We start from the raw sequence: 27,919 nt of genomic DNA on the forward strand, positions 1-27,919 counted from the left end.
GTGGGATGTTTGTAACGGAGAGGGAGGAAGGAAGCGCGCGAGATGCAACCAAATCCTTTTAAGGAAGGTGGATCTCGCGACGGCTGATACGAGAGGCCTCTCCCTCCCTCCCTCCTCTGTGTCTGGGCTGTCTCTTCAGTCGACACGTTCGGACAGCTTTCGGAGGGGGAGGGGATTGGTGGGAGTTGTTTCCCCACCTCCTCCGCATTCTAGAGAGACCTAAACGTCGTCGTTGCGGCATCGTTAGCCTACCGTGTTTGCGCCAGTGCGGGCGTCACAGCAGTGGAGGGAGAGGGACGCTTTCTCGGGCGCCTTCTTTTCTTCCGAGGCGCAGGAACTTGCAGGTTCGGGTTTGCCGTTATCATTTTGCTGCGGTTTTTACAGCGCTGGGTTTCGAGCAGGACCTCTCATTTTTCTCTACGTAGTTCCAGCTTTGGTAGCCCAAGTGGGCGAATTTTGCCTGCCTGGATCACACGCGTGTATAACCAACCACGCAAGGCTATATTTTCCCTAATAAATTGAGAGTTTTCTATATGTGTGGATATGTGTATGTATGTCTGTATACGTGTGTGTGTGTATATGTATATATATAAGAGAGAGAGATGAATATGGGTGGGTAGATAGATGGGTTATGTTGCAGTAAAACCTTTGCAACTTGCTTTTCTAGAATGTTTCTCCTCGCGCAGCTTCGCTGGTCTCTTTTAAAAAGCAATCGTGGTCTCGGGTTTTTTTTCCTTTTTAAATCAATAGTGCTTATCAACGATCCTGCAAAGACGTGTGGCTTCGGTTTTTGCGGGCGAGAGACAAGGAAATACATTGAGTTTCATAACACAACACCCAATATTAATAGGTGGCCAATTTGGGCTTTTAGTGTGGGAGAGACGGGGAAATGAACCGTGGATCTGTGTTATTGTGATATACCACTGTAACCATTTTTTCTGGAATAAAAGTGTTATGCTGGGACTTGCTTTCTAAATAACTGGGCTGTTTGCTTGTTGGGTGACCTTGTGTTATGAAGTGCCATGCATGTTGATTGTGGAAGCTTTATTTTGGGCATTGTCTTTAGTTCAACTTAATTGTGTGACACTGCAGTGCTTTTCAGATTGAGGATGCTCACATGAATTGTTTTATGTGTGCTGAAAGAACATGACGGGGCACACAGCCTACCCTCTTGTTGCTCTTTGAGCAAACGTATGAGTTACCTCCAATGAGCTGGCGTGTAATCTACCAAAGCTTACACTAACTAAAGCTTTTTAGCTTTAAGATGTCATAGATTCCTTCATGTAATTAAATTACTCTTCTGCCTAATGGTTTTCTCTACAGGACATCCACAAGAGACCAGATGGTTGAAAGCGAGAGCCACATAGCTCTTGCCCTCCTGCCTATGTATTCGGAATCTTATCTATTTTGAAGTAATATGGATGAAGTCATGCAAACAGCCTCCAGTCATTATAATCAGAAAATAGCTCAACAGATCAATCTAAAACTTGACAGTTCACAAGAAGTTGGCTTGAGGATGGTTTGTACAGTTTTGGGTGCATCTACACGGGAAAGCTGAATCAGAGCAATTTGGTTTTGCTGCAGTTTGATTTCCAGCTTGTATGACATTTGAAATAACAGTCAGTGCTCACACAGGGGCGACAGATTGATTTGGATGTTCATCATTCATATCAGATGTTTCACATTGCAGTTTCTTTCTTTCTGTGGTCTTGGCCCTGCTGACCCTTTTATGGTGTGTAAATAATAAGGAGCCTGTAAAAGGGTGATCTAGCACTAATCTTGTGTATGTAATTAATTTTTTTAAAAAAATTGGAGGACAATTGTGGAAGAGGAAAGAATGGTGGTGGGTTCCCGTGGTCCTCAACATCACACTGCAACTGCCTGTGTCACGGAAACACCACCTACAGGCTCTCCTCCATCTTCACAAGGATGTATCACAACTAACCACATGGGGAAAAGCCCATTCAAATAGTTCTGGCTTGAAAAAGTAGACACACACACACAGTCCCCCAATGGCACAGAAAAAAGTATCTTTGGGAGCAAAAAGGGCTGGGCCCATTTGCATCAGCCTTTGTGTCATGTGGTCAGTTAAAAAAATACTTTGAATTAGGCAGGATTCTGTGGAAAAGACAATAAAGCCTGTAAAGGTGGAAGGCCGTAGGAAAAGGGGAATATCAAATATTGTACGAGATGGATTTACTCCCTAAAAGAAATGGTTTGTTTTGTTAAATCAGGAACAAGGTCTGTTGTCTTTGTTTTTCCTAACAGCCATGTAAAGCACTTACACTATCTGTTAAACAGGGTCTTTTTTATTGGTTTGAGGTTATGGAATTCATGTTCCTGCCATGCACATCAATAGGGAATGTTAGCAACATGGGAGCTATAGCATGGAAGCAGGTTCAGCTGGTTGCCAGGACAGATGAAATTATGTACAGATGGCCAAATCTACTGCCTCCTCTGAAAGGATAAATGTCTTGTAAAGGGCCAGCGTTCTATTTTACAATGCCTTAACTTATACATGTGCTTTAGCAAAGTAAAATCCATTTATGTTCTTGATACTAGTCCAGAAATGCCATAATTGTTTTTAGAAGGAAGCTGTGTTAGTAAGATTGGAACATTTCTCCAACATATCGTAAGTCACGGGGGTTCATTTCTTGTGCAACTAGTACATTCCACTTCATTGTTGTTTAAATTTCTGTGGGGTTTTTTTTCTTCCATTTTCCTCCTTTTTATTGTCTTAGAAGGGAAAGTGAGAGAATCTATGAAAAAGACGGAAGGATTTCTGTGCTTTGTTGCAAAAATGCTTTCTTTGGTAGACCGTAGACCTGAGTGCTGAAGTGTGGCAATTCTGTTTAGCTCTCTCACTTTGTCTCTTGGAGCACTACTCCCTTCCCAAGATTTAAATGGTTGTGTTGGTAACAGCAAAGTCAGTCACAGGAGGAATTCCTTTAGTTTGGTTATTTGTTGATTTGCATCTGCCCGTTTTCCTCTTTCTCACTCTTCATAGTGCAGTCTTGTTACTAATTCTCATCAGCTGGATCTTTTCTTTGAAAGTTGTATGAAGAAAATTGTTACAAAATTGGCGAAGATATTATCTGTTGCATACTGTACTCAGTTGTGTGAATTAGCATGCAACAGATAGCGATTTCATAACTTCAGCTTGTTTGCTTATTTGTTATACTTTTATACTGCACCATCTGGCCTGGGGCCACACTGGATAGTGTGCAACAGAGAACTAAACACAATTAATAATAAGAAGGTACAACATAACAAATTTATATGACATCGTAAAATAAATCAATAGAACAAATCACAGATCAACTACAGTAACTTAAATTGCTTAATAAATAAAATTCAAAAAAAAGTATAAGACCTTACAAACATTAAAAACAGAAGTTAGGCTGTTAGCATTATGATGGTGTAGTCATGCAAGAGAATTTTGGCCACTACATAATGAGAAATTCCTATTGTGATGATTTCAGAAATATCTTTGAATAAAGAAAAAAGTACAGAATGTGTTACTGGTTATGCTGGTATGAAATATTAATCTCATCTCAGACATATTCTTCCTAATATCACTCATTGGGGAAAATAACTAGAGGGTGCTTTGGCACTGATTTTGCAGGTTAAAGTCTTTCCAGGAGTATCTCATTAGCTATAGTGAATTAGAATGCTGGATTATATTTACTTTCAGACAGATCTAGCACTGAACATATGTTCTTATTTATTATGTGTCTGACTATGAGAATTCTTGAAACATCTGTAAGGCCAATTATGAGATATAATAATAATAATAATAATAATAATAATAATAATAATAATAATAATAATAATAATAATAATAATAATAATAATAATAATAATAATAATAATTTGTTGTCATTGTAAGTACATACACAGTATACCCATACAACGAAATTCACAGACACCCAGAGACCAGACACATGCACACACATAAAATTCCCCAAACACTCCCCACCCACTAAAAGTCCCCCACTAAAAATACAAACATCTACACCGCAGGCCAAGTAACGCAGTCCAACTAATTATTATAATATGGAATGGTATCGGAAACTGAAATGCTGCAGCAGGCAACCTCATGCAAATAGGCAAATGATACTTTAGGTTATACTCCTTTTTCTTTCTGTATGACGATATGCGGTATCATTGGAAAATGTGCTTCAAAATCTAGAATTGTCTGTTACTGAGTGTAACATGTTATCAGTTTTCTAATCGTTAGTTTTAAACAATCCACTGTGCTCTGTTTCTTACTGAACTTAATAGTACAACCAAATCTGGTTTTTGGATCACTTGCAAACTTTAATTTCAGTACTGTGAATCATTCTCTACAGTGTGGGTGGAGAAAAGCCCTTGAGAGTAACTAATTGGCGTGGATACTTAGAAATGTACACCACCTCCTGGAATACATGACATGTCCACAAATGAAATGTATACTGTTCCTTTTTTAGTAAAGTATTAATAGCATCAATTTCCTACTATTTTAGTTTGAATAAAATTATCTGATAAACTGTCACTTTTATATGCTAATTCCACACAGGCCTTTTCAGACATCAGCTCTGCTTTGTTCAATTAGACTAGTTCCCAGGGAAGTATGTACAGGATCATGGCCTAAATATACTTCAAATTTAGTGCTTCTGGATAAAATTTATAAAATGCCATTTTAAGATAATCCAAAAGTTAAACAATAATAGCTCCAGCCATTCCCTGTGGCATGCTAGTTTAAGATGTTTTCTGCAGTCCTATTATATTTGGCCATCATACTTTTAGTCTCCTATATGTGCATTGGCTGTATTTGAATGTAGTGCTGAATCACAGAAGCCTCTGTGCTGCAAGGTCAGAAGACCAGCAGTCGTAAGATCGAATCAGTGCGACAGAGTGAGCTCCTGTTGCTTGTCCCAGCTCCTGCCAACCTAGCAGTTCGAAAGCATGTTAAAATTCGAGTAGATAAATAAGTACCACCTCGGTGGGAAGGTAACGGCGTTCAGAGTCTAGTCGTGCTGGCCACGTGACCACGGAAACTATCTTCGGACAAATGCTGGCTCTGTGGCTTGGAAACGGGGATGAGCACCATCCCCTAGAGTTGGACACGACTGGACTAAATGTCAAGGGGAACCTTTACCTATGTGCACTGACTATATTTGCATGTAGTGCTGAATCACAATTTTGTGTTACAAAATAGAGCATCAAAAATCCTTGAGGATTTTGCACTCCCCCATTCTTCTCTATTGGTTACCATAAGAACACCCTAAGTGTATATTTCTGTTTTTAGATCAACCATAGTTTAGCACCATCAGAACTTTAAAGTGTGATTGGTTGAATCACACCAGTTCCTAAAACTATGACTCAAAATTGGCTTGTTTCAAAACATAGGATACTGTACAATTAATCTCATTGTGTCCAAGGTCTGATGATATTGCAAGCTATCTACAATGATAAAGAGAAGTTTCAGGATTTTATGCAGCCATGCTGGTGGTGGAAAAAGATGGAGTAAGCAGGTAATTCCAAAATGGATTATTATTTCCAAGAGCCCTAGTCTCTTGCAATACAGATTGTATTTGTCTTCAATGTGGAAGGGATTGTCACTCTGGAATTGGCCTTCTCAGCCACAATAGATGCTCTTCCAAGACCTCTGTTCAGAGCACGTTACCATAGTGTCTCGAGACTGCAAGTTGCCTACACACAGTCTCTTGCAGATTAAGGTAAATAGGTAAGTCATTTCTCCTGATAGTTTTACTTCTTTGTCTTGACATTTTTAAGAGTACTTCGCAAACAGTAGCGCAGGAAGAGGAAATTTCTTCACTAGGTATCTCTTTGTGATGTGACAGTCATGCAACCAAAAATAAAACAAGGGGAAATTCTTTGCTTTCAGGACACAACCTTTCTGTGCTGATCATGGATTCCATGCAGTTGTTCTGTCATGTTAATTTCAGCTGCTCAGTGTTCAGTATCCTTTGTGTGACATTGGGCTGAGTGCCTCAGTAAAAATTCTCTGCCCTGTACACAAATAGCATGAGCAGCAACAGTAAGGCACCTCTTCCACACACTTATTTGTCAACTCTCTTATAAGACCATTAGATATGTCAGCCTCTAAATTAGACTTGTGAACAAAGATCTTGAAAGATTCTGATTTGTGCTTTAACTTAGCAATTGAAAATCAAAGAGAGGATGAATCTCAGAACAGAATATGCTGACTGATTTTCTCAAACATCAGACCAAGTTTTGAACTGACTACTCTGTTACTCCTTAGTTTTTAAAGCTTTAGATGAAAAATCCTAAGTCTGCTGTTAATAGAACAAATCCTTATTTAGTATACAGTAGTATCTCCGTTTGTGAAACGGATCTGTTCTACGTGACGTTACGTTGTACAGAAATTTCTCAAATAGAAAAACCAGTTGTGCTACGAAAGGGGCTACAGGAGCAATGCACCCCGGGAAAACCCTTTTGTAGTGCGAAAAAAAACCACAACATAAACTGGGGCTTTATTTCTTACGAATTTCGGTTCATTAACCAAAAATTACGTAAACTGAGGTGTTCGCAAACTGAGGTACTACTGTATATCTAAAGTAGAGTGTATGCAAGATAGAGGGTGGTCACTATTAGCACTGCAGTTTGGAGCCTTGCCATCCTAAATCCATTTCCTTCTTTCTGCATGTGCAGGAAGTAGATAATAGAAAACACGGTGATGTGGGGAAGCAGAGTGGTAATGGAGGAAATAGTATTTAGTGTTCTATCCTTTAACTCCTATTTACAAAATCTGACTAGAGGAAAATAAGTCATAAGTTAGTTTTGTTTTTTGTCTGATTCCTTACATTGTATCTGAAGTGAGCTACGGTTCACGAAAGTTGATCCTAAAACTTTTTCTTCAAGTGCCAGAAGACTCTTCATTTCTGCTGCAACAGGCTAACATGACTTGTTCTCTAAAACCTGTTCCTTCATGGGGTTCTACATCCTTCTCAGTAAGATGCAGGTATGCAATCCAACTTGCTTTCAAAAGCAGCAGCAGCAACCTGAGAGGATCAAGGCCTTTTCTTTAGAGAAAGAGAGAGGGAGAGCACATCCTCCTGCTCTCACTCGACACTGTTAGCTATAAAGGTATAAATCCCTGCCTGCAGTTGATCATTGGTATTAGCTAATGACAAGAGTAAGCTTGAAATATCAAAACAAAAATTGGAATCCTGTAGTACCTGGTAGCTGCCTGGGTAGCTCAGTGGGCTAGGTATCTGGCTGCAGAGCCATTGGTTGGGAGTTCCATTCCTCCCTGGGCATCCTAGAAGAGCCAGCCTTGGGCAAGCTGCACAGACCCAGGGCACCACCAGACGAAGGGGATGGTAAACCTCTTCCAAGTATTTACTACCTAGAAAACTGTGAAAAGGGTTGTCATAAGTCAGAATTGACTTGATGGCACCTAAATTTTTATTATAGAGCACAGTAATGGAAAATGGGAACTGATCTTTTATTTTTGTAAGTTTGAATCAAAAATAAAAATCTCTTCATAGTTGACGCCATACAAATGATAATTGTACAGCGGTTATTAGAAGCCACAATGTAAAACAGTTCGTGGCCTGATTGGGATTTTTTTTCTTTTGTTATCAGTTTCATTGAACATGATCTATATCAGTGGTTCTTAACCTTTGTTACTCGGATGTTTTTGAACTGCAACTCCCAGAAACCCCAACCAGCACAGTTGGTGGTGAAGGCTTCTGGGAGTTGCAGTCCAAAACTCCTGAGTAACCCAAGGTTAAGAACCAGTGATCGAGATGATGTATCTCAGTGTTGTGTTTCCTTAGTGCATTTTTAGCCATTGCTTCTGCAATGGCAGATATATTCCTGAGAGCATAGAAGGCACTTCTTGAACATAACGATTCTAACCATGATAAGTGATACTATTACACATGCCCGTGCTTTTTTGAAAATGCAGCTTTCACAAAAAGGCTTGTGGCTCCTTAAAATCTAAAAAGTGTTATTTGGCATAAGCTTTTGTAGGTTGCTGGAGAGCCCAGTGAATTGGGTCCTTGACAGAGTTTGATTCTCCACTGCGCCTCCCAGGAGCAAGTGATCCTGTGTAGCCTCAGACAAGCTGCCCAGTCTGAGAGTGCCCCCTAAAGAAGGAATTCGTAAATCATTTCTGGCTACTTGGTATGTAAAAAAAAAACCAGAAAGGGATCACCGTTAGGTTGGAATAGATAGCATTAATTGATTAATATTTGTAGATTGCATCTGGTGTTTTATTTGGCATAAGCATTTGTGGGGTGCATTTGAAGAAATGGGCTGCAGTTCATAAAAAAAAAACACCCTTTCAGCCTTTAAAATAGTACAGGACTTTGTTTTTCTTTCTATAGGATCCTTTCTGTATAGAAAGGATCCTATAGAGCAGCCATTCTCAGCAGGGGCCATATGACCCCCTGGGAACCTCTGGCACATTTGAAGCGGGCCACAGACTGGAAACAACTCTTCATATACTACCCTATAAGGTTTGTTGTGCAACTTATACTATTATGCTTTGACCTATATGCCTTTCATTTTATGTTTATGGGTGGGGGGGGAAGGTGAAGAATTGTTTTCAGTCTGTGGTCTCCTTCAAAATATACCAGGCCCCATATGGCCCCTGTTGAGAATGGCTGCTCTAGAGATCCTTTTTAGGGGTTCATTTTAGTTTAATCTACAAGATTCCGTGTATAGCGTCCACTTAGAAATATCTGTATAAAGAGCAATATGTCATCCTTCTTTAATGAAATGAGATGTAGCTCTTTACATTGTGATGTTGGACTGTAACTTTCAACCTCCTTTACCATTGGTTGGCTTGATTAGTACTGTTATATTTTGACAACATCTGGAACTACATGTTTCTGTTGATCTTTTAATGTATTTGTATATCTTTGAGTGATGCCTATTTCTTGGCAATTGTGTTGCTGTATCCTCACACAATTACTTATTTAAACCTGTTGGCAGAGTGAGCATTACTTAACACGTTCTACAATGGTTTCTGGTTGCGATACTGTCTCGAAAGATCTGGGTCTTACTGAAATACGTATTTACTTACCTTGAATTATTCTGTAAACATATTGTTTACTTATTCCAAAGTGTCCTGAAAATGTGTTTTGCAGTGATTTTTAAAAATTGTTTTGAAAGGCTCAAACAAATGCTGTAAGGTACCGAATATTTCTCTGCGAAAAATGGGGGAATGTCTCTAGAAATTTGAGTGCAAATTTTGTTTTATTTCTTTCATTTTCGAAAACTGTTTATTTCATTGGAAGGGTATTCAATATGGCGAGAAGAGTTGGCAGAGTCAGCACTCCCAAAAACTTAAATACATTATAAAAAGTGTACCTAACTCTTAGGGGTTAAAGCACTTTCAAGGCTTTGGCATGTTCTGTATTTCTAGATACTGTATATGAATAATGAACAGGTTACTGACCTATGTTTGTAGCCCAGTGAACTCCTTTTGGCAGAGAATCAAACAAAGTGAATGTAACCGTTGAAAAGGTTCTGTACCTTGTGGTTGCATGTCTTATATAGTGAGGGTGAGGGATCAGCTCAGATAATTACAACTATTTGTTAAAATCCTGTTATACAGTTCTGCACAGATGCCATCCTTGTATCTTTTTTTCTCTATTAATATTTGTTATGTACAGTGTCTATATAAGAACCCGTTCCCTTGTAGGGAATGTTGTTGTTTTAAACTACTTGGCATAGAAGTACCAGTTGCAATTTAGATTAGATCAGGCATCCTTCAGTCTCGAAAGACTATGGTAACGTGCTCTGTATGGAGGACTTGGAATAGCATCTAGTGTGGCTGAGAAGGCCAATTCGTGAGTGACAAGCCCTTCCACACTGAAGACAAATACAATCGGTCCCCTATCCAGCTCCCTGATTTGGCTGCTTTCGTGACTGCCTCTTTGCCTCGGCCTGCTGGACAAGGGTCTCTTCAAATTGGGAGAGGCCGTGATGGCTGAAAGCTCAGATGTCAGGGTTTCCCATCTGTTGAGGTCCATTCCTAAGGCCTTCAGATCCCGCTTGCAGATGTCCTTGTATCACAGCTGTGGTCTCCATCTGGGGCAATTTCACTGCAGTAATTCTCCATATAGAAGATCTTTTGGAATCTGACCATCAGCTATTCTCATGACATGCCCAAGCCAACATAGACGTCACTGTTTCAGTAATGTATACATGCTAAAAATCCCAGCTCGTTCTGGAACTAGTCTATTTGTCCTGCCAGGTGATACCAAAAATGCATCGGAGACAATGCGTATGGAACGTCTTCAGCGTCTTCTCCTGCCATGCACAAATGGTCCAGGACTCACTGCAGTACAGGAGTGTGCTCAGGACACAGGCTCCATAGACCTGGATCTTCGTATGTGTCATCAGCTTCTTATTGAGCCATACTCTCTTTGTGAGTCTAGAGAACATGGTAGCTGCTTTGCCAATGTGTTTATCCAGCTCGACATCTAGAGTGTGTGTGTCAGGGATTGTTGAGCCAAGGTACACAAAATCATGAAGAACTTCCAATTCTTGTGTGGAGATGGTAATAGAGGGAGGCGAGTCCACACCCTGGCCCATGACTTGTGTTTTCTTCAGGCTGATTGTTAGTCCAAAGTCTTGGCAGGCCTTACTAAAATGATTCATGAGTTGTTGGAGGTCTTCAGCAGAGTGGGCAACAATGGCTGCATCATCGGCGAAGAGGAAGTCCCGCATACATTTCAGTTGGACTTTGATCCTTGCTCTCAATCTAGAGAGATTAAAAAGCTTTCCGTCTGATCTTGTCCAGAGATAGACACCTTCTGTTGCAGTTCCAAAGGCATGCTTCAGCATGACAGCAAAAAAGATCCCAAAAAGGGTTGGTGCAAGAACACAGCCCTGTTTCACTCTGCTTCGGATGTCAAAGGGATCTGATGTTGAGCCATTAAAAACTACAGTGCCTTTCATTCCCTCATGAAAGGACCTGATGATGTTAAGGAGTCAAGGTGGATATCCAATCTTGGGAAGTATTTTAAAAAGGCCATCCCTGCTAACCAAATCAAAGCCTTTGTGAGATCTATGAAGGCCACAAAGAGTGACTGTTGTTCCCTGCATTTCTCCTGCAACTGTCTGAGGGAGAATACCATGTCAGTGGTGGATCTATTAGCTCGAAATCCACACTGTGATTCTGGATAGACTCTGTCTGCAAGCACCTGGGGCATTTTTGCACAATTATGTGTGATAGGCTATCTTTCAATATGGTTTGGGTTTTTTGTTGTCAATTTTCTGTTGATCCCTGTCATTCAATTCTACTCTCCAAAAGTTAATGATTTTCAGTAGAAAGAATACTATACATATCAAACATTTCTTCAGATAACATCACATACTTTCCCACCCCTACCTACCACCTTTTTTTACATAACTGGTCATCATAATAGATTAGAATTTATAGATACCTGTAGAACTTTTAGATATGTTCTCATTCTTAGTATAATTGCCATGACATTGCTCATTATCTGTACATTTTTTTAGCTGTGATCCTTTTGGCTTGTGGCTTGTTGGCTTCTTGTTATATACAGTATATGCCTCTTTAATTCATGTTGCTGGCCACTGAAAAGATTTCATCCTTGATCTGAAAAGCCTATTCAAATAAGAATGTCCTAGCATCATCATCATCATCATCTCTCTCTCTCTCTCTCTTTTTAAACCTTTATTGAAAAAACATGGAAACAACAGAATACTGTAATAGTACGGGTCTTTCACTAGAAATGCATTATCTGATACCTAGCATTTGAAAAATGCTGTGTTCCAGAGTGAGAAGAAGTAACTGTCCACAGATCTTTGGCCTTCTGATTCATACCTGACACACAGGCTTAAATTATGTTCTTACTAGTATGCCTGTTTGTTTAACAGAATTCTAGGCCACTCTGCATCAGAACTATTTATAGCTGTCCGTGAAAATGTTCTGGGATTGTTTTAGTTTAGAGATTATTTTAGTAGTTTGTATTGTTTGGTTTGGTTTTTATTTGATTTTGATGATCTGATGGCTGATTGTGTTTCTATTGTTTTTATCATGGTAGGATTGCAAACCACCTTAGTAGTGGAAAGAACATGTTTAATGTAATAACGATGATAATGATAATAATAATAATTATGTTTATAATGAATCAATTTAACATGATTATACACCTCAAGGAATCAGGTAGTTCAGGATATCGAAGATGAGAAACAGATTTTTGTGTTAATCCTGTGAAGGAAACACAGATGATAGATACACTAGCTCCCTTAATTGTACAGAAATCTCTATGTTGAGCGATTAAAGAATATTTTTAACAAGCTATAGTGGAATTTATTGTCTTTTAGAATCATAGGGGCTCGCTGAGCATATGAATAATCATTTTGTCATGTTCAGGCATGAATTCCATTGCTCACATAGCCAAAAGTCACATGTCCTTGCACAAGAACTGACATTTGTAGATGTATAAAAAGTCTTCAGGAAGAGAATTTAGGAGGGGCACAGCCCCACCTCCAGGAAGCCAGTGCTAAATTATCTTGCTTACTGGTCTTGTAATGCTGGGAGAGTGTTGCAGGGAGGGAGGATTGATTGAGGTGGGAAGAAAGAAGAGGACTAGAATACAGTATCCTCAGAAGAAGTGCTCCACACTGCAAAATTTCATTGGAGAACCCACTTGAACTTATTTCGTAAAGAACATGCCAAGGATTGTATATAACAGGAGACATGGGCAAGGGAAGGGATAACTATTTCAAGGACTTTTATGTTTAGGACTGACTCAGCAAGCTGCCTCTTTTGGCAAGGAACAGCTGTTGGGGACAGGTTCCTAAAACACCCCTTGGAACTGCTACCATTTGGTATTTAACACCAGTAAAACTGACTACAATAAATAAAAAAATTATCATCATTATGTTGGAGGTGTAAAAAAAATAGAAGGGGACCTATTTACATATGTAGTGATTATGTGAAGTAAGAAGGAATGGAAGCAAATATTTAAAGAAATAAGTAAAATAACTGGATTAAATATTCAAATGTCCCTGTCAATGGCTTTATTGAATATGGTCAAGGAGGATCAATTGCTGAAAGAAAATAAGGATTTCATTGTAATAATGGTTACGGCAGCAAGGTTCATATTTGCAAGAAATTGGAAAAATGATAACCAAATTAATTTAGAGGACTGGTATAGAGAATTATGGGATATGGCAATTAATGATAAACTGATATGTGATAGGAAAATAAGAAGAGCTCTATCAAAAAACAATGATTTTAAGAAAACATGGAATGTATTTCTGGAATATGTATTTTGGAGAGGGAAGGGGTATATGCCGAGGGAGGAAACAATGAATTTTTGGAGAGAAAATGAATCAAATGAAATTTAAAAATATTGTTAATACTACCCCAAGGGTGAAGGTGGCACTGGTGTATTATATAATTATAATTTATTGTGATGATAGGTTTAATTGTCTATGTTTGATGGTCATTTAATAAAATACAGTGGTGCCCCGCATAACGGGCGTCCCGTTTAATGACGAATCCGCATAGCAATGGCTTTTTTGCGATCGCAAAAGCGATCACATTGCGATGATTTAGGAAGTAAAAAATCACTTTGCGATGATCGGTAAGCTGTTTTGCTTACCGATTTTCGCATAGCAATGTTTTTGGAACAGCTGATCGGTGGTTCCAAAATGGCCACCGGGTAATTAAAATGACTGCCTGCTGTGTTTTTGCGCCCATTCCTCGCTTACCGGGCAGCGAAAATGGCGGCCGTATGGAGGATTTTCGCATAATGGTGAGTTTACAGCCCATAGGGACGCATTAAACGTGTTTTAATGCATTCCTTTGGGCTTTTTTGTTCCGTATAGCGATGAATCTGGAACGGATTATCGTTGCTATTCGGGGCACCACTGTAAATTTTAGAAAAAAGGAACTGCTACCTTTGATAGAAAGAAATTCTCGTCTTGATAACAGTGAGTATTAAGAGAAACACAAAGTCAAACTCATAAGAACATATTTGCCTCCATGAAAGTTGTATGATCCTTCCCTTATTTTGAGATTTAGAATATGATGGCTTCCATTAGATTGTATACTATGATCTTTATGCAAGTGTATTCTGAGAAGATAAGACAGTCCTAGAAGTAATGGAAGAGAACAGGGGTGAACCTATGTTTACTGGAATAAACAAAGAAACATAAGCTAGAATGCTTGAATACCTCACTAGTAAATGTAATAGAGTGAACATAATTTTCACAATGTTTGTAGTTATGTGATTATGTTTTGTAAGCTTCTTGTTAGCCTGTTTCTAATACAGTTTTCATTAAAATGTTCTTGAAAAGTGCACATTTTGCTACAAGCATGCAGGAATTCAGGTCAACAAAAAAGTGTAGAGATAGAATAAATGACCACGGTTTTTGTCAAGTCAACTGACATTTTAGAGAAGAATATAGCACATTTGCAAAAAAAATTATCAAGGCTACACAGCTTGCTTTGTTTGCCAAGCTGTTTGTTGAATGACATCTTTTCAGCGTATTTTTTTATTTGCCAGATGAAAACCTGCTTTGAAGTTGCTGTTGAGTGGTAGTAAAACTGGCAAATTAAATCGTCTGTTGTCAGAAAGGAAAAGTGATTGCAAATTGTGATAATGGTGTCAGTACTTGACTCCTGATTATAATCATGAGCTTTATTAGCTTTATTACAGCAGGGGTGTGCAGCTGTGGCTTTCCTAACGTTTTTGAAGTTCATTTCTTGTGAGCCCTAGCCAGCATAGTGGTGGAGGATGCTTTCATATTCTTGCCAAATTTCATTCTTTTATTTTGCTGCTTAATGCAGAAAAATGGCATTGAAATATGGGACAACTTGGTTTTTTTTTGCTCCCCAGACTGAGCTGTTTGAACATTTGGCTTATATGGACAAGTTTGCAGATTCCCTAGACCTGCACTGAACCAATTTGGTTAGTATCTTAGAACAGCAGTTCCTAACCTTGAATTCCCAGATGTTCTTGGACTAAAACTCCCAGAAGCCTTCACACTGGGTGTGTTGGCCATGATTTCTGGGAGTTGTAGTCCAAGAACATCCAGGGACCCAAGGTTAGGAACCACTGGTCTAGGGGTTACCATGGGCTTTCAGAGATAATTCTCAACTCATATTGTTTCAGAGATAATCCTTAAATCAAGTTGTTATGAAGAATTTTTTTATAGCTTGAATGCCATCAGTACAATCTTGATGAGCTCTGCGTAGACAGCAGGAAACAGTCAGGGTTTCTTAGTACAGTGGTGCCTCTCATTATGAGCGCTCCATTTTACGACGAAATCGCTTTACGTTGAAGGTTTTGCGATCGCAAAAGCGATTGCAAAACAATGTTTCCTATGGGGAAATTTCGCTTTGCGATGATCGGTTCCCTGCTTTGGGAACCGATTCTCGCAAAGCAATGATTTTCGGCCAGCTGATCGATGGTTTCAAAATGGCCACTGGGTAAAAAACACGGCTCCCCACTCTTTTCTGGGATGGATTCCTCACTACACAGGCAGCGAAAATGGCCACGCTATGGAGGATCTTCGCTGGACAGTGAGTTTCAAACCCCTAGGAACGCATTAATCGGGTTTTAATGCGTTTCTATGGGCTTTTTAATTTTGTATTATGACGTTTTCGTTCTACAGCGATTTCGTTGGAACGAATTAATGTCGTAATGCGAGGCACCACTGTATCTTTATTACTGTGCTTCCTATAAAGCTTTTTATCTAATGGTTGTTTTTATCTTAGTTATTCTGTATGTCTACGTTGAAAACTGGCTCTCATAACTCAGTTTGTTCACACAGTGGTGTTGTTCTCAGTTGTTCCAGAGTCATCCTTGTTATTGGTTTTTGCTTATTTGACCTGTTTTGAATTAATCACCCCAATATTTTTATCCAGACACAAGATAAATTGTCGCTGGATGTCCTGGGATGTACCGTATCTCCTGTCTACACATACACCAGATTGTCTCACAATGTCTTGTTTTTGACTCTTGTTGCTTTACTCTTTTGCCTCTCTTCTCTTCCCAAACTCCAGTCAGTTCAATCTCCCCACCACCTGTCTATATCACGCTTCTATTATCACATCATCCCCAGACTGTCCAATTTCAGCCTATCTACATTTTATGCTGCATTACAGTATTAAATGTTCCAGTTTTTGACCTGTATTTCCACTTCTGTGCTAAGGCAGTTGGTTAATTTGTGACTTTCTTTTTAGTAAGATCATTGGTGTTATCAGGTGCTTTTGCTGGATATCGGCTCATACTAGTTTTGTGCGAGTGGCAGTATGATGCTTTAGGCTTCTCTGTCTTGCCTTTGTCACCGCATAAGACTGTGAATCTTGCAGCACTGATTATTTTTTTCATCACAGTGCCTAATATCTGACCAATATGTGTAATCTACAGGTCCTCACAGAAGATGAAGTGGTTACACTGTCTTAAATGAGGAATTCATTCATCATCAGAGAGAGATGGACATTGAATAGTTAACTGTATAGAGAGAGAAGACTTGAAGATTTTTTGGGTGTAGCTAGCTTGGGAAGTGACGTCTTATACCATTTGCTGTTCTAGAAGAAGCAAAGACACGTAGTGCAATTGGGAGTGCTCTACCACTGTGTATATTTATCTGTAGAAAATAATTAGGGAGGGGGAGAAAGCGATGAGTACTTTGCCTGCTGCTTAATACAGCTACAGCTCTTGTGACGTCTGGTTACCCGTTTCCAGCTGTGTTGGATAGGTGAAATATAGGACTCTTTTATATCAAAGGAAATAAACTTTTGAACCGTCGACATGGGAAAGGATTATTATTCTGTTCTTGGAATTGAAAAGGGGGCATCGGAGGAAGACATCAAGAAAGCCTACCGAAAGCAAGCCCTTAAATGGCATCCGGATAAAAACAAATCCCCTCATGCAGAAGAAAAATTCAAAGAAATTGCAGAAGCCTATGAGGTGCTGAGTGATCCCAAAAAACGAGAGATTTATGATCAGTTTGGAGAAGAAGGTAAGATGATCTATTGTTTTTTTTTTTTTTTTTTTTTTTTGGCTTAAAATAGAAACTAGTTAGATGTCAAATGTGCAAGACAGTTCAAGGAGCAGCTTTGGGATTTTGGTCGTAACATAGTTTGAAGATCCAATGAAATAATCCTTTGAGAGTTTGCTCTGAACTGGTTATGAAGCTTTTATTTTGTTCTTGTATTTTAAAATGCCGTGTTCTTTCCTAGTTTTTTGTTTTAAGGACATCTGCATTGGTGTGCCTTTTTGGGCCATGACTTAGTTGCTGAATGGGATTATTTTGTCCCATTGTTTCATAGTGGCACAAAATATTACAGGCATGTAATATACTTATTAAAATAATCTTATATGAAAAAGATTATCTTTCTTCAGCCAGAGTCCAAGTGTCCAGATCTCAGCTAATATTGGCATCTTTACTGGAAAGGAAAGAATTTGCCTGATGTCATGAAATACCAGGACAACTTTTCAGCTTAATTGTAAACAGTGTAATGTGCCAAGGGAATGAAGCCCAGAAACAGTGTGTTAAGTTTAAAACAGTTACTTTAAAAGAGTTATTTATGGTTTATATGGTTTCTGAGAACTCTGAGAACTGAGCTATAGCCTTCATGATTAAAATATTGTTTGAGATTTTGAGCAAGCTTTGTTCTATTGACAAAGTTAGCTTCATTATAATCATTGGATTCTAGTGTTTTAGTAGCAGATTCTCTAAATGGAACAAGAACTTTTCATTTCCCAAAAATATGCTCAAGATATAGGTAGCTGTTAAATAGATGAATCCTACTGATGACTTGAAGCTGATGATTCTTGAAAAAATGTGTTTATTATATGTGCTAGTTTTGCTTTACTGATTTTACAGTTCCAAAATTGCTGTCTTTGTACTTTTGGGAAGGAAACAGCACAATGAAAATAAATGTTTTTGTTCTTAAAAGCATACATGAGTGTTCTTTAGCCCTCCATATATTTTTCTAATCTTATAAGTACTTGTAATCATACATTGTTATTTCCATTTTAGTATGCCATTGTGTGTTCAAGCTCCTATAATCACTTCTTGTTCAGCAAACAGCAACACAGATTTTTTTAGTATAATAAAGGCGACAGTAATAGAAGCATATCACTGATTTTAAATAAAGTCCAGATATTTTTGTATAAACATTAGTGACAGTATTTACTGCACTCCAGAATCTACTGAGGCAGTAGATTTAAAGCTTTTTAATAGCTATGAGACCTGATGTCCTTTCAGCAAAAGGTAGCTGTTATCTATTCTAGGAAGTGACATTCGAACAAGCACATGGTATGGTTTGTCAGCAAGCTTGGCATTATCCATTAGCACTACATCTGTAAATTTAGATGTGAATAGCACCATGCTTATCACAGCTAAGGCTGGGTTTAAGCTTGAAATGTCCTTTTATTAGTGTTATTTTATAGTCAGGTTTCTGAATCTAGGAAAGAGTTTTTGTGTTAGTAGGTTTTGGAAATATTGACTGAAAAAAAATATAATGTACTGTATTTAAAATAGATCCTAAAATCACGCCACATGTATATACTTGGCCAGTCTCATGCATATGCAAAATTGATAAAGCATCAATTTGTCAAGACTGTTTTGCTAATTCTGATAAAATATAAACATTGCGGAAATCTAAACTCTTTCAAACTCTTAACCTCTTGCAGTATTAGAGAGAACATAAACATACGCAACAATCTGCCCTTCTGAAATTAAAATTGCACACATTTTATTCTTGAAACAAGATATAAACATGTTTAAGCATACTCAGCATAGATTGTTTGGACAATGATTGTGTATGTTTATTTTGTGTGTGTGTGTAAATAAGCAATATGTACCCAAGTGCCAGTGATTTCAGTGGATCTGCTACAAGTGTAATTACAGTGAATCCACCTGGTTCAACACTAAGGGTGGAATCTAGTCTAATGTATTCCACTGATAGAACAGCTTCTGTCAGTGGAAGGGTAGGTGTCCCTGCTACCATCTATAGTGCCCCCTGTCTCTGACCAGTGCAACCGATCCTTCCAGTGGCGTGCATCAGTGTCTTCATTCATACTATATAGCAGTAATCCCCAACCTTTTTGGGATTGCGGACCGGCTGAGCATCTGAGGAAGGTGGGGCACTTCCCCATGCTCGCTTGGGCACATACGTAGTATCGGGCACATGCACGAAGCGGTGGGGGAGTGTGTGCATGCCTGCCAGCACCGGCGCGAGTGCTCCCCCACCCCTTCGCGCATGCGCAGGAGCACCTGCACATGTACCCACCCACCCCTTCGCGCTGGCAATCAGACGCATGCGTGAAGGGTTGGGGGAGCGCTTATGCCAGTGCTGGCATGCGTGCATGTGCACAAAGCATCTGTGGAGAGGGGAGTGCATGCAGGGGAGAGGTCTGTCTCCGCGGCCCAGTCCGACTCTGGCCATGGACCGGCACCAGACTGCGGACTGGGGGTTGACGACCTCTGCTGTACTGTACAGGGTTAGTCTTTGTTACCAGTCCCTGCTACATAATAGTTTTAGTGCACTGAAACCTCTTCAGATTCACTGAACTAGATACTGTAATAAAGTTTAACTAGTTAATGGTTATTATCTTTTGGTTGTTGTGACCTTTACAGAAGCACTAGAACAAGTAGAAAGAGATGTCCGTACAGTATACTTAACATTTGCATCATTCTAACTCTCACTGATTCCTGCAAAGGATCTTTTGTTTGAACCTTTTTTGTTCTTTCAAAGGGTTGGATGCATTTCTGCTTCACTGTCCAAGCAAGATACAGTCATAAACAGTCCTTTTTTAAAAAGGCAATTTAGACTGACTAGCAGGTTCTATAGATTTCCAAGGCAATAGGGTCTTATTGGTAGGCATTTGAGTTTGTATATGTATAATCAGTGTGGTGTGCAATATTAAACTCTGTTACATGTATTTTCATAATATGAAAATGCATAGATTTCAATAAGTAAATGTTTTCACGTAGTTCTGCTCCATCTTGGTGTGCAAAGGAAGAGAGCCTGTTTTAATTAACAGAGCTTCAGCTTGAACAAGGCAGAGGGGTGGATTGTTGCATATGATGTCTCCTTCCAAAAGCCCTTAAAGTGTTAAACCACTTATGCAGTCCACCATTCTAAAAGTGATTCAAATGAACAGCATCTGGCCCCTTATTTAATATGCGATAGTTAAGGATGCCTGTTGCTAAGACATAGATTGAGTTCACTATAGGGTTAAGATGTCTTTGAGTCTTAAGAAAAGTCTGCTGCTTGTTCTGTACATAGAGAGCTGAGAAACTTTAAATTTAGGAAAGTAGCGTAGGCGAAATTAATCACAGAGGGTAGGTGGGTGTCATAATGTAGAAAGAAATGCCAGACTTGAAATAGTTTAGGTAACCGTCAGCGTATGTGTGATAGCATAACTTTAAGAGTGTTTTATAAGGCTTATTTTATATGATTTGCCATGTTTCATCATTTTGGGAACATTTTGGCTAAAGTTCTTTTCACATTTGCTTTGGAATACGTCCAGTTAAATTTAGCTGAGCTTATTATCAAATCAATGTGTATAAAACTGGATTTAAAAAAATTTAATGTCTGCCCAGTCCTCTGTTTATTTACAAGTTAGTTTTCCATTCAGTACAGTCACATGAGTAACTCTGCCAGAGTTGGTTGCCTGCAAAATTATTTTGTAGCCTCTATTAGCATGTGTTTCCACGTTGACAGCAGAGGAGTAGAAATCCTCCTTCTGTAGTCAGTATGGAAATAGAGGCTACTGCTGAGAAGAAAAAGATTTGCTACCAATGGGAACAGCGAAAGATCAGTACTTCATCAGCCTGGTGTGAAATTCCTTTTGATGAATGGCAACCAGGCCATAGGTCTGTTGTTAAACAGATCTCTTTCTTCTGTCAAGGAAAGTCTTTATAGGAGTGCAACCTGCATTTGTTGTACTTTTTAGCAAGTATTAGTTTCAAGATGGGAATTGCTAAATATATGTGTTCTTTATTTTTAGGTCTGAAAGGAGGAGCTGGAGGACCAGATGGGCAGGGTGGTACCTTCCGGTACTCCTTTCATGGAGACCCACATGCCACATTTGCAGCATTTTTTGGTGGAGCGAATCCTTTTGAGATATTTTTTGGTAGAAGAATGCCTGGTGGTAGGGATACTGAAGACATGGAAGTGGATGGAGATCCATTTAGTTCCTTTACTACTTTTAATATGAATGGCTTTCCAAGGGAACGAAACACGGTTGGTAGCCAACCCCGGCGTAAGCAAGATCCCCCTGTCATTCATGAACTGAAGGTATCACTGGAAGAAATTTATCATGGTTGCACAAAAAGAATGAGAATTTCACGGAAGAGACTCAACCCAGATGGCAGAAGTGTCAGAACAGAGGATAAAATCCTTACTATTGATATCAAGAGAGGATGGAAAGAGGGTACCAAAATTACATTTCCCAAAGAGGGTGATGAAACACCGAATACAATCCCAGCCGATATTGTGTTTGTTATTAAAGATAAAATGCATCCTCACTTCAAGAGAGATGGTTCAAATATTGTGTACCCTGTCAAGATCAGCTTAAGAGAGGTGAGCATTCTGTCAAGTTCTTGATCTATATTGCTAGTAGTTGTGTGGATTTGTTTACATTGTTTTGCACTGAAAGATAAGTTAAACTGCTTTGATATATAGTTGATAAATGAAAGTAAGCAAACCTGCATGGACAACCAGCACTGTGTTGAATAGTTCAGTTCATACAATTTGGAAGAAGAGCAGCTCTTCCAAAAAAAGTGGGGGGGTATCCTATGTTAGCCCTATACTTCATTATTCTGGTGGCTATCCATAGATGAAGCAGTCTGTCCTTGTTATATCCTTGGATTTCCCCATTGCAGTTAGCTCTTGTACCTGTTCTGATTGGTTAAACCTGCTTTTGGCTGATCTGAAACTGGTTTTCTGAGGTTGCACCTCCCATTATTGCGGAAATTTGCAATTTGATAGTGTGTTATTTGTTACAATGTTGTATAGACTATTGCTATTCCTAATCATTCTCCTAAGAAACAACTGAATAACGAAACAAAACCCCAAACACACACATACATAGAAAGCAGAAACTGCAAAAGTACTATAGTTCTGCCAACCAGCGCTGTGTTAGCCCTGTGCTTGAACAGTGATACACTGATCTTGGACTATAATGACTTAATTTTAAGCCAGTGTGGTAAAACAGTCTCATTATTTGCTGTATGATCTCCTGGATGTCCACAGGCACAACAGTGGAATTCAGCTTAAATTTGTGCGCATGTGTGTAATCTCTCCCATTGCAGTCCTCTTAGCACCCCAAAAATGTCCTCTAAAGGGCTGAGAAATCCCCCCACACACACACACTGCTTTTCAGTTAGGTGAAACAGGGAAAGGAAGGAATATCTGGTATTTTTCAGCATTGTATTGGATTTAAGCCTGTGTTTGTGTATGCACATTATGTTGCATCTAAAACTGCACAAGAAAAATAAAACCATTGTAAATAAATTGGTGAAAATCTTATCTATAATTTATTTGCAGCTAACCTGGGCAATGTCCTGTAATACTATTTTTAATTATGCAAAACAAAAACATGCAAGCAGACAGATCATCACCCTCAGAACAAAGTGGAGTCAAAGAAAGAAACAGTAGAAACAAGTACTTAAAAAAAGAGAGGTGGTGTCCTATGATGTGATAGGTACAAAAAAATCACACACAAAAAATCACTGCTAGCCTCATTGGAAACACGATTTATCCATTCCGGCTGAAGGTGGGGGGGAGAAAAGCAATCAAGCATGCAAGACCCATTGGAAATGCACAGAGAACGGAGCAGATCGGAAGTGCACAGGGAACAAAGGGGGCAGGTCGGAAATGTAAAGAAAACAAAGGAAAAAGCAAGGGAAGCATGCAGAACCCTTTGGAAAAAAACTCCCAAAAGCAATCAAACCCCCCAAGACCCTTTGGAAATGGGGGGAAGCCAAAAAACAAACCCCCAAGACCCATCAGAAATGGGGGAAACCCAAACAAACAACCCCCCAATTCCCATCATATCACAGATACATAACCCCCCCAGCTCAAAACCACACTGCAAAAACACCCAGAACAGTTTTTAAAAAGCAGAAAACAGCACCTTACCTTACCAGGCAGCCCGAAACCCCCCCCACACACACACACACGGTAGTCCCAAGCCTTTTCTGCCGCACACTCTCTAACTGCTGGGCCGAAAGTGCTACAAAGAAACAGCCTTGTCGCCACCTACAGTTAGCAATTTGAATTTCCTGCCTTTCCCCCCTGCCTTTTTCTGTTCGTAAGTGGAAGCTCCGGCCGCAAGTACAGTAGAAGCAAAATTTTGCGGCCAGAGCTGGTCGTAACTCGAAATGGTCGTAAGTTGGGATGTTCATAAGTCGAGGCACCACTGTAGTTTCTCCCCATACAAATCGAAGCAAATGTTTTTTCTTAATGTTAATTTTGATACAGATTATCACTATGTGCTTTTAAAAAAGGAAATCAGTGGTTAAACTCCTTTTCATAGCATAAGCCCAATGATAATTTTCCATCTATTCCTCCCTGGTAAAAAAGAAAAAGGCCACTGCTGTGATTTTCAGGGTGCACGCACCACCGGGAACCACAGCTGTGGCTGTGTGTTTACCAGAGAGGAACAGGTGGGAAATTATCCTTGGGCTTATGCTACAGAGAATGTGTGAGTCTGTGGCACCCCAGATAGGTTGTTTGAAGTCCAAGAGAGTCATCTAAAGCTTTACTGGACTCTGTCACAGAATGAATCCAGTTGAATTTCTACTCGTGTGTGTATGCCATTTTGACATCAAGAAGGAAATAAGGGGTGCTAGTTGTCCATGAAGCTTCATGTCAGTGGCCCACAGGAGTTACTTCTAGCAACCATTCACTGGGCTTTATTTGTAATTTTTATTTGTAATATTTTTATTCTTACTAATCCATCCGGTATAGTGTACATGTAAGGTAAAGGTAAAGGTTCCCCTTGACAATTTTTGTTCAGTCATGTTCGACTCTAGGGGGCGGTGCTCATCCCCGTTTCCAAGCCATAGAGCCAGCATTTTGTCCGAAGACAATCTTCTGTGGTCATATGGCCAGTGCGACTTAGACACGGAACGCTGTTACATTCCCACTGAGGTGGTCCCTATTTATCTACTTGCATTTGCATGCTTTTGAACCGCTAGGTTGGCGGGAGCTGGGACAAAGCAATGGGAGCTCACTCCGTCGCGTGGATTAGATCTTATGACTGCTTGGTCTTCTGACTCTGCAGCACAGTGCACATGTAGGAGTACCATAATGTATTTTTGATATATGTGTCTTTCTGTATTGTATACATAATAAACATTGAAGTGCTTTATATACAATACCTACATGCTGCTGACTTCTCAAATATTTTTAGGCTTTATGCGGCACTTCAATCAATGTACCGACAATAGAAGGTCGAACCATACCTATGACAGTAAATGAAGTTGTAAAGCCTGGGATGAGAAGAAGAATTATAGGATATGGCTTACCATTTCCAAAAAATCCTGACCAACGAGGTGACTTAATTATAGAATTTGAAGTAACCTTCCCTGACAGTATAGCTCCAGCATCAAAAGAAGTGCTCAGGAGAAATCTTCCTGTTTCATAAGAAATCAGTTTCACTGGACTGCTCCACTTCACTTAAAACTGAAGACTTTCAGGTTTATGCTATAAAAGTGCAATCTTTAACTGTGGAACTTTTATCTTGTGTGGGGGTGGGAAAGGTAATTATGCAGTGCTGCATGAGAATAGGAGGAAACATACAGAGGATATGCAATCAATTATAAAGCTAAAACCACTTGCTGTGTATCAGGGCTTCTCTTTCAGAACATTTTATCCAATATTTTGCTTACGTGTAAAATGTAATGGGGGAGCTCCTGTGGGGCATATATAATAAAGTGCTTAACCTTCAAAGCACTTTATATCAGATGTTTCTTCAGCTACGTAGGGTATTATATTAACACTATCAGAAATCAGAATTTGTGATATGAATATTTGTAAGGTTTGCAGTATTTACGTTGTATGTTTAATTGTTGGGCTCTGTTTATATTGCACACAGCGGAAGGCAGGAAAGGTCACTTAAAATGTTCATAAACCCAAAGACATTAAGTTTTTTTCTGCATTATTGGAGTTGTTTATGGATTCCTTTGCTCATTTCTATGTTAGTGAGTTTACTGGTCTGATAGAAAATAGACACACTGTTCCAAAGTTCTGGGTTTAACAGATTTCCAGATAGAAGCAGCTACAGATAAGATATATTTAATATCTGTGACAACATACAGTATTTAGAGGAAAAGCCATTTGAGCAATTATTAAGACACTTGGCCTTTGTCAAGCACAATGTCAGTAATTCACAAGTGTGATCCTCTTACAGGTTCTGTAAACATTAAGTGGCTGTAACAGAGTCAAAAAAGGACTTGTAGCCCTGTCATGAATTATTTAAGGGAAGAGCAAGCAAGAAAATACCCAGTTGGAGTTTTCCAAAACTGTCTATAGGGCTGGTGCTTTTGGATGGAAAAATAAGACTACTAGACATGCTTTCAGCATTTGCCCTTTAAATATCTTCTATTATGCTAATATTTGTAAGTCATTTTTGTTCCTAAGAAAATATGTATTTTTATTTACAGACAGATCTGCGAGATAATTGTGCAGTTAACCAACACTCTGTGCTTCTTTAGAGGAACGTAATATGCACTAGCACATCTAAAACCCCAAACAGTTTTATCAATCCTGTGGATGGTAGTAGGTGAATCATATTAGAAATTGCACACAATTAAGATAACTGGGTTTTGTTTTGTTTTTTTACAATTCAATGCAAGGATGTAAAAAAATGAAAAATATTAAACCAGAAAGGATCTAGAATGCTGTTCATGACGTTGTAAATGAGAAAGTAGAAAAATTAATGCTTTTCTTTACTTATATTGTTAAATGCATTTTAAAATCCTTTATGGTCTGTATTGCATTTCTTATGTTTTTTAATTAAAAATATTGTTTCTAAACTCTCTCTTTCTCTTTTTTAATAGCAGTTGGGTGGTTGAATTGAGAAAATAGTATTCAACAGTGTATTTAATTATATTGTAGCTACAGTATTAAGAATGTAATCACTCCTGTGCATTTTATATTCAAGTGCTACGTAATTAAGTTGGACCACTGAAGAAATATGCATAGTGTTAGTTGCATGTTCTCAGTATTCAGTAGTAACTTTATATTAATTATATATTAAATGAAAACAAAAAGGTTATAAGATCAAGTGAAGTACAATGAGTATATAATTTCCAGCAACAAATTATATATAGTCTTAATATTGTAGTTGAGTGGTCCCCAATCTTTTTGCCTGTACAGACCGTTTTAGCGTGCACGTGGGGTGGGCGTCTGTGTATGTGTGGGAGGGGCCATATGTGTGCCCATACGTGGGAGGGGCTGTGCGTGGGAGGGGCCTTGGGTGCATAGGAGGGGCGTGCATGTGTCTGCATGTGCAGGAGGCAGGAGATTTGTCTCCGTGACCTAGCCCTGGTCCGCGGACTGGGGGTTGGGGACCCCTGCTGTAGTTGCAATATAATTAAATACACTGTTGAATACTATTTTATATATGTCTCTCTCTGTATATGTACACACACACATACATTTTGTGTATAGATAGATTAGATAGCTAGGTAGGGTATATAGATGGCCTAGTTATAGTGTCCTGGAACAATATTGTCTTAGGAACTAGAACACTGTGTTTGATCCTAGTCTACTCCATCTTGTGACATAGCAAACTGAATTTAAGCCACCTGCCATGTATTCTAGCCTACTGAGTACACTCATGTCCTGTGGTTTTATACCACCAGTTGGGCAGAAGATGCACACAATCGTTTTGAGCACCTGGTGGACCACCATGTACAATTGGTAGGATTCATTTTGCTTAAGAATACAAAAAGCTTTGCTGGATCTGATCAAGGGCCAGCATTCTTCTTCCAGGAAATTCAGAAATATGGCACGAAGCTGATTTCATGGTTTCTCTTCAGTAACTGATAATTCAGAGTAATCCTGTCTTTGAATGTGGAGGTTTCATGAAATATCTTATAGTCATTTAGACCTATCCTGTTATTTATCTGATCAAGACTAGTAGCAAAGAATAATATAAGACAGTGACCAGAATCCTATTGTGGATTTGTGCTAGTATCAGTATAATTGCGTATGTTGTTGTGGCAGATTGCTGCTAATTAATAAGCCGTTCTTTACATTCCAGATCATGTGCGTGGCTGGCACATGGCCTTGAGGACAAGTGAATACTCATTAATTAGAAGCAATTTGCTGCTGCCATTTATGCAATTATGCTTTTGCTAGCATAGATCCCCACTGTGATTCTGGCTACAGTACTAAGCTGTTGCAAATAATCATTCCACTACATTGAAAGGTATGCAATAGAATCACTTTATTCTGAGTATATTTCCAAGTTGCTGTGTTAGGTATCCATGAATAATACGAATATTTAGCACTATTACAGCAGGATAAACATTCTCATCACTTTTCATAATGCATAATTTCACAAATCTTTGTTTAAAATGGCCTTCATAAAAATCACGTGTTGTATCTCTAATGCCTTTAGCCATCATAGGTGACATGTTCTACCCTGGGAAGCCTTGAGAACTAGATGTGCTGAAAGCAGCAGATGTTCAGAGGAGAGCAGGTCAGTGACAGTGAATGTGTGATATGGTCAAATTGCTAGCTTATACCTACAAAACCCATACTTGACATAAATTCATGTATTCATACATACCAGAGAAAAGGTGGATTTGGACAAGAGGTAGATACCTCAGTGGAAGACTGTAGAGAGCAGTGGGTAGAGCAAGATGCCATATTTTTCTGTGTATAAAATGACACCTTTTTCTTAAATAATTTGAG

At 39.0% G+C, this 27,919-nt stretch overlaps 1 protein-coding gene across 4 annotated transcripts; it reads left to right on the forward strand.

Annotated features, from left to right (window-relative positions):
- DNAJB4 (DnaJ heat shock protein family (Hsp40) member B4) lies at positions 1-26,031 on the forward strand. Of its 4 annotated transcripts, XM_072997828.2 has the most exons (5): positions 38-344; positions 16,401-16,995; positions 20,997-21,571; positions 24,408-24,549; positions 25,660-26,031. In XM_072997828.2, exons 2-5 carry the CDS (start codon positions 16,785-16,787, stop codon positions 25,674-25,676), a joined length of 945 nt encoding a protein of 314 aa, XP_072853929.1. In that variant the 5' UTR covers positions 38-344; positions 16,401-16,784; the 3' UTR covers positions 25,677-26,031. The 4 variants fall into 4 exon arrangements, with proteins under 4 accessions (XP_020650387.2, XP_072853929.1, XP_020650384.2 ...); XM_020794725.3 differs by lacking the exon at positions 25,660-26,031 and having other exon boundaries at positions 24,408-25,133; XM_078393025.1 differs by lacking the exons at positions 38-344; positions 25,660-26,031 and adding an exon at positions 5,388-5,516 and having other exon boundaries at positions 24,408-25,133.
- The last annotated feature ends 1,888 nt before the right edge of the window (positions 26,032-27,919 follow it).

This window comes from Pogona vitticeps, chromosome 4 (genome assembly GCF_051106095.1).
Source record: "Pogona vitticeps strain Pit_001003342236 chromosome 4, PviZW2.1, whole genome shotgun sequence".
NCBI classification, from domain to species: domain Eukaryota; kingdom Metazoa; phylum Chordata; class Lepidosauria; order Squamata; family Agamidae; genus Pogona; species Pogona vitticeps.

Bases quoted from the DNA above. Each gene is read 5' to 3' on its own strand.
- DNAJB4 (XM_020794725.3), top strand. From the start codon at position 16,785: ATGGGAAAGGATTATTATTCTGTTCTTGGAATTGAAAAGGGGGCATCG. The intron at 16,996-20,996 runs GTAAGATGATCT...CTTTATTTTTAG, and splicing joins TGATCAGTTTGGAGAAGAAG to GTCTGAAAGGAGGAGCTGGA. The intron at 21,572-24,407 runs GTGAGCATTCTG...AAATATTTTTAG, and splicing joins TCAAGATCAGCTTAAGAGAG to GCTTTATGCGGCACTTCAAT.